Consider the following 20,499-nt stretch of genomic DNA (forward strand, 5'->3'; position numbering starts at 1 on the left):
ATTAGAGATCTAATTGCAACCTGTATATTTTTATTTACAATTAGAAAATTTGTTGATTCAAATATATTTCATGATTATTAAAAATGTATTGGCAAGCTTGTTTCATGTCACCAGTAGCTGGTTTTTGTCTTTATATTTTTTAAGTGGAATATACTGAACTATGAATATATCTGTTCCGTGGATCCTGACAGTGTCATTCTCTATTTATATATCATTACAGGAAGAAAACTTGTAAATGAATCTCCTATCTTACTAAGATACCTTCCTTCCTCCCTCTTTTGTATATAAATTGCTGCAATATTAAGAGATTAATTATTGCCTGGATTCTTTTTTTTTTTTTTTCAGTACTTCTACTTTTTGAGACTAAAACAAAATCTTTATCAAGATCACGTAAGGGACAGCTAAACAGCACATAGAGGCAGCTAGGTGGTGTAGTGGATAGAGCACCAGCCCTGAAGTCAGGAAGATCTGAGTTCAAATCTTGCCTTAGACATTTAACACTTCCTAGTTGTATGACCCTGGACAAGTCACTAAATTGCCTCAAGTCACTAAATGCCAATTGCCTCAGACCAAAAAAAAAAAAAAAAAAAAAAAAAAAAATCCTTCTCAGTGCAGTTTGATCATATTAGAGGTTTTAACCACAAGAGACTTTTTAAGAATAATTTTATCAACATGCCAAAAATTAAAAGATTGGAGTAGGAATGGGAAATAACTGTCAATGAGCCTGGGCTTGAAAATTAATTTAGACTGTAACTTTTAAAAACATACCACATTTAATGGAACTGATCGTTTAAATGCTTAGAAAGAACTTCGTTAAATTTCTTCTTTCTGTACTTGTAAAGATATCAATATCAATCTAAATCAAGCAAATTTAAATGTTTTCTACACAGATACAATTGAAGTGCTATTGGACAGTAATAATGAGCCATCCAATACAATAAGACAATACCACTCAACAGCTGGGGATACTGTGCTCTTCTAAGTGTTGGGTAATAATTCTCTTGTTAAAAAACACAAAGAGAATATTTGGTAAATGGCTTCAGAATTAGATTGAAATTCTTACAGAAAGGCAGAGCAAAGAAAGAGTGACATAATGGAAGTTAAATTTTATCAACACTGAAAAAAAAAACAGGGATGGATCAAGTCTTGCATCAAGTCAACCTTACATAATAAATGGTGTTGAGAACACTAATGACTGATAGCTAAATAAGTCATCTACTAACAAAATTGACTTCTCAATTTTGCAAAAGTGCTTAAGGATTAATTTCCATCTTCTCATTGTCGTTAATCATTACAGAGAAGCCCCGTTCTGCATGGGACTCTTGAATGAGCTGTCAATCATGGATACTTCCATGTCACCTGGGACCAGTGGAAGTGCAAACCAGACTAGTTAGTTTTCATTGTCACTGGAGGAAAGTATCATCATTTGCCTACCTACATGAGCCAACAGAGACCAAGAATTGGCTCTAAAAGCCAAGAAATCCAAGCCTCACAAAACATCCATATGCCATCTAGATTATTTTCTGCCCAATAGTTTCTTCTCAGAGAAACATCACAAGGTGATCCACAAAATTTTAATATAGTATGAGTATATATGTTAATACATGGACAAAAAATGGTTCTGACTTAAAAGTTCCACCCCCATCAGTTTAAAAGATCTTCTATTTGCTGAATCACTCCACTAAAAACGGATTAACTTTCAAAAGTTACTAAAGAGATGGAATGCATTTCTATTTTTTACTTAAAAGTTGCAATACGCTCAATAGTTTTTCAAGTTTCTAATTATACCCCCCCCCAAAAAAAAAAAAAAAAAACTAAGAAAACAAGCATGGAGAGCCCTACATTTGTAATATGACCTCTGATCAAATCCCAATAACTTTCTACCTATGATACATTAGAAAAGTCGTTTACTTTACCGAGCTTGTTTTCTTATCTACAAAATAAGGGGACCAGATTAGATGATCTCTAATATCCCCTTACAGCCAATAGGTCCTATGTTTTAGCTAAAATTCAAGGGTAAATATCATTCTTTAATAGGAAGATTAAGGGGGGAAAATGACTTTTAAAAATCTTTCCCTTTTGATTGACTTATGAGTCCTTTTGTTTGGGTTTTACGTAATTGCAATGACTAAAAGTTTGCTCATTTTATTAAAGCAAAAATCTTAATATTTGACATTTGCTAGAGTACATACGTTGATCTGCAGCTTCTTGTGAAGACTGATGCGCAGAACTTCTTTTTCTTCTGAGTCACTGTGTAATATAAAGTGGCAAGATTTTACTGTGTACATCCACTCACTACCAAGAAACTGGAGTTCAACATATAACCAACTAAAAGGTGTAAATTGTGTACAAGGTGACATCGGTTCCAATCCCACTCTGCTACCGACTGAGCGACTAAACTTCTCAAGTCCTGTTTCCTCATATATAAAACAAAGTGATGATCTAAAATGCTTTCAGGAAGCACAACCTAGGTATTCCCCTTTCTAAAAAGAACTTAATTTGTTTAAATAGTTCTTGTTCGCTGTACTTGCATGCACAGTGAATTCAAATTAATTTTAATATAGACTCAAAGATCCAGTGTTCTGAAGTATTAAAAGAACTAAAATGAACCATTCTTGGCTTGCTATTTGCCTAAAAGCATTTTCTGAAAGGGAAAATCAGATAAGAAAGTCCTAAGACCTTTCTCAATTCCTCCTTAAAGACCTAATTTATTGATAAAAGTGCTGATTTGAGATCAACTTTGAAATGGGAAAGTCAAGGAAGTATTTTTATGCAAATAATTTCATCACATAGAACCTGACATTTTCAAGTGCAATCTGTCTTTGAATGCAAGTTTGCCAAATTAGCTATGTGGCTTACTAAACTCAATGGCAAAAGGGGAGAATGTTTTCTAAATAATAATGTAAACTTCAATTTGCTTTCTTTGGGGAGAACAAACAAATTCATAGATATGAAGGTGTCTTTTTTTTTAAGTTGAAGATACTCATTTTTATTCTTATTTTATGGCAGCCTAGCATCTTGAGAATCACCATTCTAAATAAAAATGGAAAATTTATTCATAATTTTAAAAGTTGTTGTAAATCTATTTGTGCTTCTTTCTATAGATGGTGTAGCCACCAAGCAAAGGTACAGCACCAGATTTTTATGTTCCAGAGCACTCCGAAGATAGGTTGAAAATGGTGGAGTTCAAGATGTTTTGTCTTTGTTTTACTAGAAATGGTGGTAAATAATGTTACATGTACTGTACCACACAAGCAGAACACCAGCAAGACTCCAAGCACCTGGAGAACATCCTATTATGGCCCCTGAAACTTTCATCTATCTCCCCCTCTTCCTTTCTGCTTTGCATCACCCAAACATATAAACCATTTCCCCTAGATCCTAGAATTCCTTTCTTCCAAGAAATCAAATTTGCTTCAGTGCTCATTAAGGCACACTGACTTTTCCTTACTATGACATTGAGGACAGCCAATTTATTTTCTCAAACTCTCTGGACCTATTTTATGATGCAATATTATGCTCATCCCAGGGATAGGTTCTATTGCAAGAGTATCTTTAAGAGAAAAAAGAAAACCTAAACAAAACTAATAGCCTGTACAACATTTTTTAATTATTTAACTTTATTACTGTTGCACCATTTATACAATTACATATAATTTCAATGCATCCATTGTACATTTTGTTTTTTTTTTTTTCTTGGTTTTTTGTGTATTTTTTTTTTCATTTTCCAATGAGTGGTGTGTTGGTGTCTGTGACACAGAATGGAAGAGAAACTGGAACTGCAATGAACGCAGATTTTTTTTTTTTTCATTTCCACTGACCAATAAACAGAACTACAGGTGCACCCAACCACGGACATGCATTAACTCGTCATGAGAAATCTAGGTAGGCTAAGTAGGATGAGAATGTTTGTTACTCCCAAAAATATCTGGAGAGGAAGAATGGAGGATTGGCATTGAGAAAAAAATGTGGACAGCTAAGTGGGTACTGTCTGAAAGTTGGCATTCATCCACAGCATTAAAAAAATATCAAAATAAGAAGGCTGTAAATTAAAAAAAAAAAAAAAAAAAAAACCACACGCACAGAAAATACTGCTTTCATAAAGATCTGATTGCCTTGGCACAGGCCCTGTGGGCAGAATCAAACACATCACTCCCAAACCCTATTACAGAAGAAAAGAGATTTTTGTTATATTGGTGGAGTGCATCTAACAGCAGTTCAGGTACAAAAGATGTACTGTACTTTCAGACATCCATCTTTAAAATCCAGGACTTATTTGTAAAGTTGACTGAAGGTATATTAGATATTTCCCCACAAAAATACTATTTGGATTCTCTCCCCCACCCTCTCCCTCCCTCCCTTAATGGGATATCCTTTTTGGGGGGGGCAATACATATCATTATTTCAGATTTGAAACAAGTTAGTATAGCTGGGGGGAAAAAAAAAGAGAGAGAGAGAGACACAGGTTGTTTTTAAGTGATTATTATTATTATTATTATCATCATTATTATTATTATTTTTTCAATAGGCTGTCCATGTTACTCTTTCACTGCTATGGTTTGATCCGAATTAGCGGTCGGAGCCTCAGAAGGTTTAATCTCTTCTGCTGGGGCTGCAGGTTCCTGGGCCTTAGGGGTAGAGCTAGGGGCTTCCGTTGCTGCTGGGGTCTCCTTGGAAGAAGACACAGCTTCACTGCTGCTAGGTTTTGAGTCTGAAGCTGGAGCCACTTCACTTTTAGTTTCTTGGGCGACTGGAGCTACGGAAGCCTCAGTCTTTTTGGCTTCCCCTTCCTCTTTGCTCTTGTCATCTACTTTACTAGTTGCTGTGGCTTCTGAAGCCTGGGAGACCTTAGCTTCAGTGCTGGATCCTGAAGTCTTAGAAGCATCACTACTGGCTGCAGGGGTAGGGGCAGGCGCCTGCTCCTGCTCAGCATCCTTCTGCTGCTCCACCTTGCCATCAGGGACAGCCTCGGGCTTCTCGGGCTCTGATTTCGGAGCCTCTTCTTTGCCAGTTGCTGCATCCTTCTCTCCTTCCTTCTCTTCGGTCTTGTTGGCAGTCACTTGGGAATCTTTATCAGTCTTCTCCTCTTTCTTCTCCTTCACATCTGTGGTCTCGGCCACCGTCTGGGTCTCATTCTCTTTAGGAGTTTCTTCTTCCTCTGCGCCAGCTCCTTCAGCCTTCTTATCTTTATCCTTGGCTTTCTCATCATTTACATTGTACCCCTTCTTCTTCTTGCTAAGTTTGCCTCCCATTTTTGGAGTTCTGCAACAGAAAAATAAAAAGAGATTTATTTTTTTAGAGTGAGAAAAGCAAAGGAGGCTTTAGTTGCAAAGGTAAACAAAACAGCTCAATTATAGAGCTACTGACCAGCCAGCTTGGTAAATAAGCCGAGCTCAAAGTGCCAATGATTAGAAGCTAAATTGTCAATCTTAAAGGAAAATGGAACAAATATTTGATTTTCAAGTTACTAGTGAGCACTGAGCCGTCTCTTCCAGTTAAAGCAAACACAAAGTGTTGAATTCAGAGGTCCTAAAATGGCAACAGCAGCCATCTTAGGTTTAGTGTTATAGCTAATCAAAACCTGCTTCATACTTTAAAAATAGGTCTCTATATGAAAACCGCGAACCATCATGTACTGTAGATCATAATTTGCTTTTAAAAAAAAATAAATAAGTAAATCCCAGAAGACTTGGATGCTTTAAAAGTTCTCTTATTCCTACACACACGCAAAAATAAATTTTCATGCATTTGAATACCTAAGCTAAAATAGAACAGAAAAGATTCAATCTACCCAATAATTAACAACGGACCTGTTAAAGTCAAACAATAGTCCAGGTCATTAAAAATAGAGTGTCTACTCCCACTATACTTAGTTTGTCAGCTAGTATAGATTTCTGTTCACTGCTTTTAAAAAGTACTTCAGTTTTAGATAGGATGGCGTGTAAAGGAAAGCAATGTGATAGTAGAAGGAGGGAAGGGGTAAAAATTCACACCACATGCCGATTAATACATGAAGGTCAGTATCCTTTTACTCCATTCATAACTAAGATTATAAGAAAGGAAAAACCCAAAATTCAAAACTTATAAGGTATCTGTCAGTGGGAAGGCTGTAGAAACCTTTCTCTCTTTGAAGTAATATGCTAGGTTGTCATATCTTTTAATACATCACCTTCAGGAGTGAAACAAGGTTGCCCACTATCACCATTACTATTCAATATTGTACTAGAAACACTAGCCTTGGCAATAAGAGCCGAGAAAGACATTCAAGGAATTAGAGTAGGAAATGAGGAAATCAAACTATCACTCTTTGCAGATGACATGATGGTATACTTAGAGAACCCCAAAGACTGCTAAAAAGCTATTAGAAATAATTCAGAACTTTAACAACGTTGCAGGATACAAAATAAATCCACATAAATCCTCAGCATTTTTATACATTACCAACACAATCCAACAGCAAGAGATACAAAGAGAAATTCCATTCAAAATAACGGTCGATAGTATAAAATATTTGGGAATATATCTACCAAAGGAAAGTCAGAAATTATATGAGCAAAATTACAAAACACAAAAATAAAGTCAGATTTAAATAATTGGAAAGACATTGAGTGCTCTTGGATAGGCCGAGCGAATATAATCAAGATGACAATACTCCCTAATCTATTTATTTAGTGCTTTACCAATCAGACTCCCAAGAAACTATTTTAATGACCTAAAAAAAAAAAAAAAATTCATATGGAAGAACAAAAGGTTGAGAATTTCAAGGGATAATGGGAAAAAAAAAAAAATCAAATGAAGGTGGCCTAGCTGTACCTGATCTAGAACTATATTATAAAGCAGTAGTCACGAAAACCATTTGGTATTGTCTAAGAAATAGACTAGTTGATCAGTGGAATAGATTAGGTTCACAGGACAAGACAGTGAATAAAAATAGCAATCTAGTGTTTGACAAACCCAAAGATCCCAACTTTTGGGATAAGAATTCATTATTTGACAAAAACTGCTGGGAAAACTGGAAATTAGTATGGCAGAAACTAGGCATGGACCCACACTTAACACCACATACTAAGATAAGATCAAAATGGGTCCAAGATTTAGGCATAAAGAGGGAGATAATAAATAAATTAGAGGAACATAGGATAGTTTACCTCTCAGACTTGTGGAGGAGGAAGGAATGTGTGACCAAAGGAGAACTAGAGATCTTTATTGATCACAAAATAGAAAAATTTGATTACATCAAATTAAAAAGCTTTTGTCCAAACAAAATTAATGCAAACAAGATTAGAAGGGAAGTAACAAATTGAGAAAATATTTTTACAGTTAAAGGTTCTAATAAAGGCCTCATTTCCAAAATATACAGAGAATTGACTCTAATTTATAAGAAATCAAGACATTCTCCAATTGATAAATGGTCAAAGGATATGAACAGACAATTTTCAGATGATGAAATTGAAACTATTTCTATTCATATGAAAGAGTGTTCCAAATTACTATTGATCAGAGAAATGCAAATTATGACAACTCTGAGATACCACTACACACCTGTCAGATTGGCTAAGATGACAGGAACAAATAATGATGAATGTTGGAGGGGATGTGGGAAAACTTTGACACTGATGCATTGTTGGTGGAGTTGTGAAAGAATCCAACCATTCTGGAGAGCAATCTGGAATTATGCCCAAAAAGTTATCAAACTGTGCATACCCTTTGACCCAGCAGTGCTACTACTGGGCTTATATCCCAAAGAAATACTAAAGAAGGGAAAGGGACCTGTATGTGCCAAAATGTTTGGGGCAGCCCTTTTTGTAGTGGCTAGAAACTGGAAAATGAACGGATGCCCATCAATTGGAGAATGGTTGGGTAAATCATGGTATATGAATGTTATGGAATATTATTATTCTGTAAGAAATGACCAACAGGAGGAATACAGAGAGGCTTGGAGAGACTTACATCAACTGATGCTGAGTGAAACGAGCAGAACTAGGGGATCATTATACACTTCAACAAAGATATTATATGAGGATGTATTCTGATGGAAGTGGATATCTTCAATATACAGAAGAGCTAATGCAATTCCAATTGATCAGTGATGGACAGAATCAGCTACACCCAGAGAAGGAACACTGGGAAATGAGTATAAACTGTTAGCATTTTTTTGTTTTTCTCCCCAGGTTATTTTTACCTTCGGAATCTAATTCTTCCTTTGCAATAACAACAACAACAACAAAATTCGGTTCTACACATATATATTATATCTAGAATATACTATAACATATTTAATATGTATGGGAATGCCTGCCATCTAAGGGAGGGGGTGGAGGGAAGGAGGGGAAAAAATTCGGAACAGGAGGGAGTACAAGGGATAATGTTGTAAAAAATTACCTATGCATATGTACTGTCAAAAAATGTTATAATTTTAAAATTAATAAAAAAATAGAAAAGTTGATCAAAGCAACAGAATAGATATGCAATTTACAACAGCAAATAAATATAGTAACCTTGCTTCTGAAAAAAATAAAAATACATCACCTATTAGTTTAGCTAATATATTCTGTCATCACCAACAGTTTGAATAAAGATTATGTGTCTTGTGCATTGTGCAGCATGATAAATGTGGAAATATGTTTAGAAGAATTGCACATGTTTAACCTATATTAGATTACTTGCTGTCTAAGGGGGGGGGAGGGAAAGAGGGAAGAAGAAAAATTTGGAACATAAGGTTTAAAAGGGGTGAATACTGAAAATTGTCTCTTTGCATGTATTTTGAAAAATAAAAGGCTATTATTAAATAAAAAATTTTGTTATGTACATTCTTAGTACTATGGGGATTACAGAATATAGATAAAATATTAACAACAATTGACATCATTGGGGATTATGATTTTTAGAGTAAGACTGGGACTTCTATGATTATTTTACAGATGGAGTAGCTTATTTATTCATTTGTAAATTACTATAATCACTGAGCTAGGAAGAGTGTCAAAACTTAGATTAGAATTCAGGTGCAAATCCAGTATTTCTTACATTTCATTAGTAACAGAAGAAAAAAAAAAAGATAAATTCATTCAAAGATATTTCACAGTGAAGACATTTTCACTGAAAGGAAATAAAGTAGCAAACGAATGAAATGGGTATCCATTTCTCCCTGCCCTTCCACATCCAAGTAACTGCTTAGCCTTGATTAGAACCTTAACATTGGTAAGTATATGCTCGATTTAGTTTCCTAGTGTGAAATACAAATACACTTTCTTTATAAAGAGCTATAAATAAGGCAGAAGTCATTATTACTTAAATAAATAATATAGCTTGAAAAAGATATGGGTCTATAACAATCTGATTTAATTTTTAACTGCCCCAAGTGCATGTAGAGTCATCAAATACGACTTTTGCTCTGATTCCTGGGGACAGGACGCTTGAGTACTGTACACTGAGCAAAGAAATGGAAAAACTGATAAGTTATGTTCACAATACTTCTTCTCATGCCCCAATAGAGCGCTATCTGTCAATTTGGAAACTTCAATTAGTAAAAAGACATTGATTTTTTGCAGTGTTGCAACTGACTATTGCAATGTTGCAGTGACTATAAACTCGAAAAGAGTGCAGATACACACTTTGATGATAAAGGCATGAATATCAATGCATTCACACAAATTAAGTATGGGAAAATATTTTCCCAGCCTCAGGAGTTGCAGCATTGAGTTATTAAAATGAGATCCTAGTTAACTAGGAATTTGAATCTTATAAGATTCATTATACAACATTAAAGTCACACTATTCTTATCTGCCATACGTAGGAAGGCAAGGAATATTAATTATGTTAATCAAATTGCATTTCCATTGTTTAATTCCTCATAGGAAAATGATGTTTTAAAACAGAAAGACCAGAAGTGAAAATTGTTTGTTTTTTATTAATTCATCCTAAAACTGCAGGGGAGGGAGGAGGAAGATGGAAGGCAAGGTGGGTGGAAAGTAGACTAATTAAGGCAATAAAACATCCCCTTGAACTGAAGTTGTAGGTACCTGGATATTCTTTCTTTAGCTTTCAATAACAGCATTCCTTCCTTGGTCTTTTTCCACCTCTTCTAACTTCTCCTTAATCTTGGATCTTGGCTCAAGCTCTTTATTTTCCCAAACCCTTAAAACAGGTACTTTTATCTTCAACCCTCTTCACTCTATATTCTTTGCCCTGACAACCTCACTTACCCATGCCTTTGACATTCAAGCATACATAGGTGACTCCTAAAATTGACAATCTCTCTTCCATGATACATTTCCAATGATGGTATTATCTCCAATAAGATTTCTCACTAGCACTTCAAACTCAAAATGTCCAAATTGTTTATCTCTTCCTCCAAATTTGCTCTTTTTTGACACTACTTTCTGTCAGTGGGATCACTATTTGACTCGTGTCCTCTGTTCAAAACTGTTGTCACTCTCTTTCTCCTTCAATTCCACTATTCTCAACTCTGATTGCTTCACTTTTCATGAGTTCTTATAAATCTCATGGTTCTCTACATTCATCATACTTATTATTTCTTACACAATCGTCACATTCATTATACTCATTAGTAGTAGAAGACAGAGAACATCACCTGACCTCTACTTATTTAGGTAATTGTCCAAGAAATGCAAATAACTGAAGAACCTCAAGCCATACCAAAAGATCACTGTATTACAGAGTCAAAAGAGATCTCAGCAATCACATTGTACAACTAATGTATCTTACAAGGATCCCACTACAATACATCCAACACATAAGTAGTCAAGCAACCCTTTCCTAATGCAACTCAGTCCACTTCTGGAAATCTATAATACTTGGGAAGTTTTTCTTTACACCTATCAAGTCTAAATTTACACCTCTTGCTCCTGGTCCTGCCCTTTGGAGCCAAAAAGATTAGGTCCAATCCTTCTTTCATATGATGGCTCTTTATGACTATCATATGATAGTCTGTCTCCCTCTGCCCTAGTCCTCTTTTTTTTTTTCCCCTAAGTTAAAAAACTGCTAGTTCCTTCAACTTATCCTTGGATACTTTGTATTTAAGGAGTTTTACCCTCTTGGTTATGTTCTTTATATGGTCTCCAACTTATCAATGTCTTTAAACTATAGCACTCTCTTGGTGCCTGGAAGTACTTTCTTAAGATAGCATAATATTACTATACTGAGCTTATAAATCACCAAAAACCCCAGACTTGATTCAAATTACTGACAAACACATGCGCGTGCATACACACAGAGTCCTACTCTATTTTAAAGGACTTGCCTTCAATTCCCATGTTTATTAAAATCAATCTAGTGCTGAATGTCTGTAAATGTCTTTTACCCTATTATCCTGTGGTACTTTCTTCCCAGCTTTGTGTCATCTGCAAATTTGATGATCATATCATCTACGCTTTTATACAAATTAGTAATTCTAAAAAGCACTGAACAGCACAAGAAAAGCACAAATCCCTGCAAGACTCCAAAGATTATCTGCCAAGTTCACATCATGACATTAACAACTCTTCTCTGAATTGGGTCATTCCTTCAGTATATTCATCTAATTATAGTATCGTTCCATCTCCTCTATAAGAATTGTTATTCATTTCAGTCGTGTTTCTGTCTTGACCCTATTTGGGGTTTTCCTGGCAAAGAGAGTAGAGTGCTTTGCCATTTCCTTCTTCAGTTCATTTTATTCATGAAAAACTGAGGCAAACAGGGTTGTAACTTGCTGTCATACAATTAGTAAATGAGACCAGATTTGAACTCATGAAAATGAGTCTCCCTGACTCCAGACCTGACATTTTATCCACTGTGACACAGTGTAGAATAAATGTTTTGCTGAAATCTAAATAAAGCCTTATCTGCTGAAAAAGCTGACTATGGTCCTTTCCATCTCTACCATTATGGGAGTCTAAATTGCTAGTTCACACTGTGATTTTATTCTCCTAGATCTTCCCATGGATGGCAGAATGAAAGTCTTTTTGTGGGCTCTACCACCATTATTATACTACTTTGTACGACTAATACTTCATAGTTATAGTTACAAAGTTCTTACTTTGAATGAAAATATCTCATATTACCTCCTACTGAAGACACTAAAGATCAGAGGTTAAGTAATTTACCCACTTACTAGGAAGTATGCTTAGGGGAAATCCAGGTTCATCTTTTAAATCCCCTATATTATGCTCATAGCTATTCCAAAATTGACAGCAATAAAACAAAAAAGAAATGCAAAGACTTGTACAAAAATTTCTGCCCTGATGAGTGTCCCACCTACTCTGCATCCTTTTCCCAGTCTTGTGCTAAAAGATGGAAAAGGGGAAAATTATTATATTGGCAATTTTTTAAAGTGAATTTGTGTGTGAGTGAATTTTCAAGTAATCAGGAAGATAAATTATAGAACTATGAAGATACTTCAATATATTTTTAATTAATAAGAAGAACCTTTTAGTACTATAATACTGATGGGCACTTAAGTAGGCATAACAAACCACTCATTATAGCCAAAAATAATCTTCCAGACAGAGTTAAAAAGTGTGGGCCAGACATCATATGAACTGCTTCCTCAGCTGAGATATTGTTTGAGTGACAACAAAGGAAACAATATCAATCACTTCCCCTTTCACTGAACTTTCATTTTATCTTCAGCTCTTAGTACTCCTCTAACTAAAACAGAACAAATTTGCTAATCTATACACAGATAGTCTTATCAACCTCTTCTAGCTTACTATCAGGAAATCTGCAAATTGAAAAACTGCATGAACAAAGATTAGTCTTTGGGAGTAAAGATGAAGACTATATCTAGGCTGCTGAATTTGGAATCAGGAGATTTGAATTCCAATCTTGATTATGCCATTTACTAAGTATATGACTGAGAGCCTCAGGTGATTCATCTGTGAAATGGCAGCAGTGATATTTGCACAATTTCATGGGGTTATTTGAAAGGAAAAGTACTTTGTATACTAAATATATAAATTCTAGTTGTATCACTTCTCTTAACAAACTACATGTCAGTAAACATGGTAGAGGAAGTACTATTTTAGAAAAGTCAGAACGAAGAAGTATTTCAATGACCAAAGTCAAAGTCATTTTTCCTTTTAAGGTCTTAGAAAATTACCTGGAAATGAAGAGATTAGTTGACATTTCAATTGCTAACACACCAAGGGAACATTTTATTTTACTCTCCAAAATGAGTATGACTAATATTAGGGCAACTATTTTATGGAACCAAAATATTTGATTAGTGAATTGGTCTCCATTTCTTAATGAACATTTTATCAGAAATTAAATCAGAATTTGAATCTAAGGAGACAAATATCTCCTGCCATTTATTCTCCAGTTGGGACTAAAATCAGAAGAAAAACGAGAATATTGAGTGATATTAGAAGCCAAGAATTCTTAATTCTATTCTAAAAGCATTTTACTCTCATTATCCAGGTTCTCTTTTATTTATATGTATACAAGTTATTTCTCCCCTCCCCACCCAAAGATGCAAGCTTCTTAAAGAGAGAGATTGTCCTATCCCCAGTGTCTAGCTCTTATTATCTACTTTCTGAAATATCATTAGAACTGCTTTGCCATCTTACTTCAAAAAAACAATTATTTGCCTGGTCACTTTTCTTTATAAGGCTTTTTTTTTTTTAATTTTGTAGTAGCCTAGCAAAAGAACAAAGAAATATGATAAGAGAAGTATAAAATTAAGGGCTAAAATAAACATCAGTATGTTTCTGAAGAACTGTTCTTGGCTAGTAATAAAAGGAAGTAGCAAAGATAACAGACATTGGGGCACATGCAAAAACTAAGAAGTTCTCTTGTCAGGTTTTTCTTAAGGGCAAAAGTTACTAATAATCATCATAACTTGAAGACAAAGACTCCACTTCTTTATATCTACCTCTTCTTTGAATTATTAGAAATTATTAAGAATTATTAGAAACTGCACAAATGGGATAGAGATGGATTAGGCACTTTCCGCTATTAAAATATTCAGTTAGCAATGATAAGTAAGTCAATTATTTAATTTTAACCTTAAATAAAACCTCAATCTATCAGGATGGCCTATTATTCTAAAAGGAGAAAATATGTAAGCAGTATCTTCATCAGCCATGTGCTAATCAGATTTATTTTTTTTTTTTTTTTGCTACATAGGGATTCAATTATTGATATACTGATACTTATAGTTGTTATTTTTCAGTCGTATCCAACTCTTGATGTACCCTTTTGGGATTTTCTTGACAGAAACATGGCAATAGTTTGCTATTCCTCTTTCAGATTTGTTTTATAGATGAGGAAACTGAGGTAAAGAGAGGTTAAACTAACTTGTCTATGGCCACACAGCTAGTGTCTGAAACCAAATCTGACTCCGGGTCTTTCTGACTCTACAACTGTCACTCTATCCACTGTGCCACCAAGCTTGCCCAATATTTTAGTTACTTTAACCTGTAGTTTTTAAGGCCTACAAGTAGTGGGATTCTACATTCACCCAAACATATTAAAAGCATCAAAGAAATTCACATAACAGATATTGCTGCTTTTAATCCAGCTAAGCCTAAAAAGAATTTAAAACTGTAAGGAATTTTAGCAGTTAATGAATGAGTCCAGCCCTCCCATTTTACATATAAGGAAACTGATACACAGTGACTTGCCCAGGGTCACAGATGTAACTGAGACAGAATTTGAACCAGGTCTTCCTATTCCTAGTCCAGCAATCTATCTACTCTATCATACTGCTTCTCAAAAAAAAGGAAGTAAAAGCACCCTAAATGTTTTTAGCTCCACACTGACACTTGGAAAAAGCTGTTTGTGGGTTATGCAGGTTTTCAGGGTATTTCCTCTTTACCTATGGTTGATAGCTCCACAGCTGTTGTAATCACATTTTGCAAGAAACAAATTTTCCAGGAAAGATTTATTTTAACAATGAATGACAAATACAATTTGACATTCAAATACTTAATAATTATTTGATATTAACAAATTCTGAGCTAATAGGTTCTAGATTTAGGACTTCAAACACGAAGTGGAGACATTGCAATTTACTATTGGAAGGAAGGAAGGAAAGGAAGGAAAGGAAGGAAAGGAAGGAAAGGAAGGGAAGAAAAGGAAGGGAAGGGAAGGAAGGGAAGGAAGGGAAGAAAAGGAAGGGAAGGGAAGGAAGGGAAGGAAGGGAAGGAAGGGAAGGAAGGGAAGGAAAAGAAGGAAAGGAAAGGAAGGAAAAAAGAATAGTCAACAGCAAAAAACCTCTCTTTTGGAGTCCCAACCTCAAAAAAGAAAGCCAATACAGAAATACAAAATCATTGATTTTTCTTTTTTTGTTATTTTATGAACCACCCCTAAATAGTCAGAAGTTAAGGGATATACATATATGAATATATAATACCTTTTCCCTCTTTTTTGATCTCTAAGGTATATACACTGAGTTATGGTATATTGAGTCCAAGACATTCTAACAGTTTTTAGTTAAAATCATTTATAAAGGCTAGTTGTCCTCATAAAAGAAAACTCTTCCCCTACCATTCAAACTGTTTTGTCCAAGTTTAGATGGCATTTTAAAATCAGTTTGCAAATCCGCTTGGAGCATATGCTCACACATAAAAAAATTTTCTGGGACATGCAAATGTAGGACTTTTTTTAGAGTAAAAAATTTGATGTGCAGTACCACAGGTTGAGAATACTGAAAGCCTGACCATGTGTGTCCTCCTCCTTATAGATTATATTTTTTCAGCTAAACAGAGGGGAGAGTGAGAAAGGGAAGGTGGGGGAAACAAAAAGAGAGACTGAAAGACAGAGACAGAAAAAAAATGAGAATTCATTTCTGCTAAAGTATTATCAAAAGTCTTTAAAATCTTAATCCTAGATATTTGCCACTTAAGCTTGGCAGAGTTCTAAAATTCACAGGACCATATTTTCTCCAATACTTAACCCAATTCTGTTTACTTTATTCTGTATCAGGACATACAAAGTATTACCAGATTTTCACTGACACCATCTCTTTCTTTAAGATGGTATTACTTCCTAATCTTTTTCTTCCATAATGTGTTCAACTATTCCTTAGTTGATGAATTTTCCACTGACTTTCAGTTCTTTGCTATCACTAAAAAAAAAAAAAAAAAAAAAGCTGCTAGAAATATTTTTGTACATATATAAGATATTTTCCCTCTTTTTTGATCTCTAAGGTCTATAGGTGAGTCCGAGATTACTTACCATTTAGTAACTTTTGGGACATTGTTTCAAAGCTGTTTCCAGAATGCTAAGTCAATTGATCAACAAAGTTGAACAAAATTTTTAAAAATCCAGTTTTGAGTATTTTATCTATCTTTGCTCCCATCCTGAGCCTAATATTTTTGCTACTGCTAGAATTTGAAGGAATGGAAACTGAAAATTCAAATTCTGATGAGTCTAGCAATAGACAAAACAACAATATACATTGGATCAAATTGGTCAGTGTTAAAATGAATTATAACCTTCCCCACTACTGAAAAAGAAAAGTAGCTGAAAACTTAAGAAAAAATACTATGATCATAGATCCACTATGCTATCTGAAGAATCTGATCTCCACTGAGGGGTGATTCTCTGAAGAAGCATAGAGTTCCTCAAATATTATGCTAACAAAGCTCCAAACTCTGCAAAATTCTATCAAACCAGAAAGCCTTGGCAAAATCCCTAAATGTCTATGAAGACAACTTAAGTTCAGAAAAAAAATCCATTTCTAGAAAATTGAGTAGTGGGTGATGAACTTTTGGACAACAATACCCAAAAATTATCTATTAGTTTGTTATGCAATTTGTAAGCTATTGGTGAAGGCACCAGCAATTGGTGGGAGTTCCATGAGAAATTGCCACTTGAGAGGAATTCTGAAGGAAATAAGAATTCTAAGAAGCAGAATTAAAACAGGAGTGCATTATAGGCATGGGAAACAATCTGTGCAAAACATAAAGATAGAGATAGAATTTCATTAGTGAGGAGTAACAAGAAAGCCAATTTGAATAGTCTATAGGGAAGAAAAGAGATGTATAATTAGGCTGAAAAGGTAGATTAGGGGCCAAGTTCCGCAGGAGTTTAAAAGCACAGATGAACATAGATTTGATCCTAAGGGGCACTAGAGGAAACATCAGAATTTACTGTGTAGGGAAAGCAACATGATCCAGCCAGCACTTGAAAAAAAAAAAAAAAATCACTTTTGCAGATGAGTTTAACAGGAATTAGAGGCAGAGAGGCTAATTTGGAGACTACTGCTATAGTTTGAGAGAAAGGTAAGGAGGACATAAACTAGTGTTGGAACCAGACTAGTGATAGTAAACATGTCAGTTGAGAGAAGTGGAAAACTCTCAATAGCTGTCACACTATTTCTTAAATTTTATTTTTCTGATACTGGACAGAGGTTCAAAAAAACTGAGGAAGAAAAAAAGATCTGAAAGGTTAGTTTAATCCTCAGTTAGAAATGCTTCTCAATTAAAATAACATTATCAAAAATAGCAAGCATCTAGGATAGCCAGGTAGCACAGTGGATAGAATGATGGGCCTGAAGTCAAGAAGATTCATTGTGAGTTTCAATTTGACTTTCAGACACCAAGTACCTGGATAATCCTGGGCAAATCACAAATCAGAAAGAAAACTGAATACATAGAACAAAGAAAGCATTTTTATTGATAAATATTTTGATATTTGATAAGCATTTTTATTTTATACATTTCAAATATTTTCATCTCCAGTATTTCTACCAAGAAAATCCCAAAATCCTTAAGACTTGCAGCAAGAAAGTGATTAGAGGTCTCATTTTAGAAACAAGGAAACTAAAGCCTAGAGAAAATAAGTAACTTTTCCATGAGCAAACAAGTGACAAAATAATGCAACTGAGAGTTGAATTCTATGAAACAAAACTTGAGGCTATTCCAAATGCATTGATTCCTTCCTGATTCAAAGAAGGCAAACATCATTGCTATTAATATTTATTTAATGTTTATTACTGCTTGCATATAATTTTAAATCCCAATTATAATATAGTGGTGGTGTGTTTTTATGTGCTGTAGGTACACTTTCTAGTACGACAGGGACCTGTAAATCAAGATATATGAAAATGATTATCAAGGTTTACAATTGGCTTTTTCCTTTTGTTTTGTGTACAGACATTTGCATGAAGATCAGATATTTCAGCTGAGGTCTTCTTATTTTAAGTAATGAAACATCATACATTGCTCTCCAAATGTTGTTTGTATCAAGTATCACAAGTTTAAACAAGCCAAAGAGTTTTCCCCCCCTGAATAGTTCAGAAGAAAAACATAGCTCACAAAGTAATAATGTTTAGTATAAGGAGAAAAGGGGGGTTGTTAATTCCTCTTTAACCCCAAAAATTAATACCAAATGAATCATTTTATTTTATTTTATTTTTTATTTAGAATTTTTTTTCACAGTATATATGCATGAGTAATTTTTTTTAATAATATTATCCCTTGTATTCATTTTTCCAAATTATCCCCCCCCTCCATTCCCTCCCCCCGATGACAGGCAATCCCATACATTTTACATGTGTTACAATAAAACCTAGATACAATATATCAAATGAATCATTTTTAAAGAATTTGTGAAGGTTTTTCATTTTGTTTTTTTGCATATGTGTTACAAACATTTTTGGCACCATTCTTTCTAACTTTTTAGAAGATGAGGAAACAATTGGTGGAATGGGCCATATTTGGGATGTCCATCATATCTAATGATCTTCAAGAAGACACTGGAAAATCACTATTCAGGAGCCAAAGAAAGTTCCTCGTCTGGTATGATTTAGACTAGATTAGCTTCTGAAATCTCTTCTAACAAAAATTTTGCCATTTTTTCTAAATGCCAGTAAATAACAATAGGAAAAACTATGGCACAATAGCAAAAAATAATCAATTTGAGGCAAAAATACATGTTTGGCTTTTTTACTCTAATGTGTACTAATTATGATGAAAGACAAGTCACTTATCCTAATTGTCAGTTTTTTCATCTGTAAAGTAGGGATAATAAGGTTACCTACATCAATGGGTAGTTGAAACAGAAGCACTTTATAAACTAAAAGCTATTTGAATGGATCATTATTATTATAGAAAAGGCAATATAATTTCATTTCTACTTTTATTTTCTCATACTTTTCAAACTTAAATTACCATATCTTTTCATTTCCATCAGAATCATACTAGCATTATTCTTCTGAGCAGTACTCCAGAACCATCTTTACAAGTTTTTTTTTTCCCCTATTACTGATTCCAATTAAAAAGGCCTATAAAGTTCACCATTTCTCATTCTATAGTGATATAGTGAAACTTCATCAGCTGTTCTAATTGTTTTCTTTTCTTATTTCTTATAGTTTTTACTCTCTACTCAGTCTTTGTGCTAAATATTCTTCTTAGGATAATATTTTATGTCCTCCATACTAAAATCCATCCATCTTAACTTTAAGCTTGAATAAAAATTTTAAGTTGATTACTTTGGTTCTCAGTCTGTCCACATAGAGAGGAAAAAGCATCGACTCTAATCTGAAAGCTAGTGGCAAATGTGTGAAATAAAATAATGGAAAGTAATTAAAAATAATTACATCAACTTTTGAGAGTTGACTGGTTCTTTTTGCTTCTTTATTAAGTGACTTCATATATGCCCTTCTCCCAGTGGTTCAGTTTCTTTTTGTAAAATAAGCTATTTTCATGCATTTGATGCATAATTTAATTAATGTCATCCATATAACTAATACCTACAGTGGAGATTATAACCTGTCCTATTACTGGACAGGGTTGCCTTCATTCAAGTCCTCCTACATACTCATTACTCAATGTGTTAGGGCTCTTCTGTTCTACACAAGTATTATCCATTGGTTTATGCCTAGTTTTATTGGACCAGCCCATTTTTTTCCTAGAAATACATTCACTCACTCACACACACACACACACACACACACACACACACACACACACACACACACAAAACTTTTTTTTCTCCTCCTTCTGAGATGATGCTAGTGACTGAATCAATCACAGGTAGCTAGATGGACCAGTAAACACAAGTTTAAAAGTCTGAATGGGAGGTCAGGAGAACCTGAATTCAAATCCAGTTTCTAATTACAAAGTGCTTAGCACTATGTCTGGCACATAAGCTATACAAATGTTAGCTCTTATTATTATTTAACTTTAAGAAAGTTTAAAAAGAGCTCATTTACTTTCTTAAAACAAAATACTCCTTTCTATAGCATTATAGGTTACCTCTCTTCTGTTCCTAATTAGATCTTAACTCATAGCCATGAAAAATCTAACAATCTTTAGTCCTGTCTCCAATTTTCTTCTTAATTAAAAAAAAAAAAAAAAAAAAAAAAAAAAAAAAAACTACATTAATCTGTGCAAAGCCTTTTCTATTTCTGTCTACAAGGTCATCAATGGAAACTCCTGTTTTTTACAGAGCTGTCCTTATCATCACACCAAGAGCTTAGATTTTTCTAGGAGAAAAAAATAATCCCAATGACAAGAACATTTACTTGATGTTGGTATTTTTTTCCCCATCAG

General features: G+C 34.2%; 1 protein-coding gene across 2 annotated transcripts in view; it reads right to left on the bottom strand.

Annotated features, from left to right (window-relative positions):
- Positions 1-4,466: 4,466 nt before the first annotated feature.
- BASP1 (brain abundant membrane attached signal protein 1) overlaps positions 4,467-20,499 on the bottom strand; it is a 74,804-nt gene continuing 58,771 nt past the window's right edge. For both annotated transcript variants that reach the window (XM_074279098.1, XM_074279099.1), the window contains one exon: positions 4,467-5,262. In XM_074279098.1, the coding sequence (XP_074135199.1) occupies positions 4,539-5,252 (714 nt within the window). In that variant the 5' untranslated portion in view covers positions 5,253-5,262 and the 3' untranslated portion in view covers positions 4,467-4,538. The remainder of the gene's footprint in view (positions 5,263-20,499) is intronic.

Source organism: Sminthopsis crassicaudata, chromosome 1, assembly GCF_048593235.1.
Source record: "Sminthopsis crassicaudata isolate SCR6 chromosome 1, ASM4859323v1, whole genome shotgun sequence".
Lineage (NCBI taxonomy): Eukaryota > Metazoa > Chordata > Mammalia > Dasyuromorphia > Dasyuridae > Sminthopsis > Sminthopsis crassicaudata.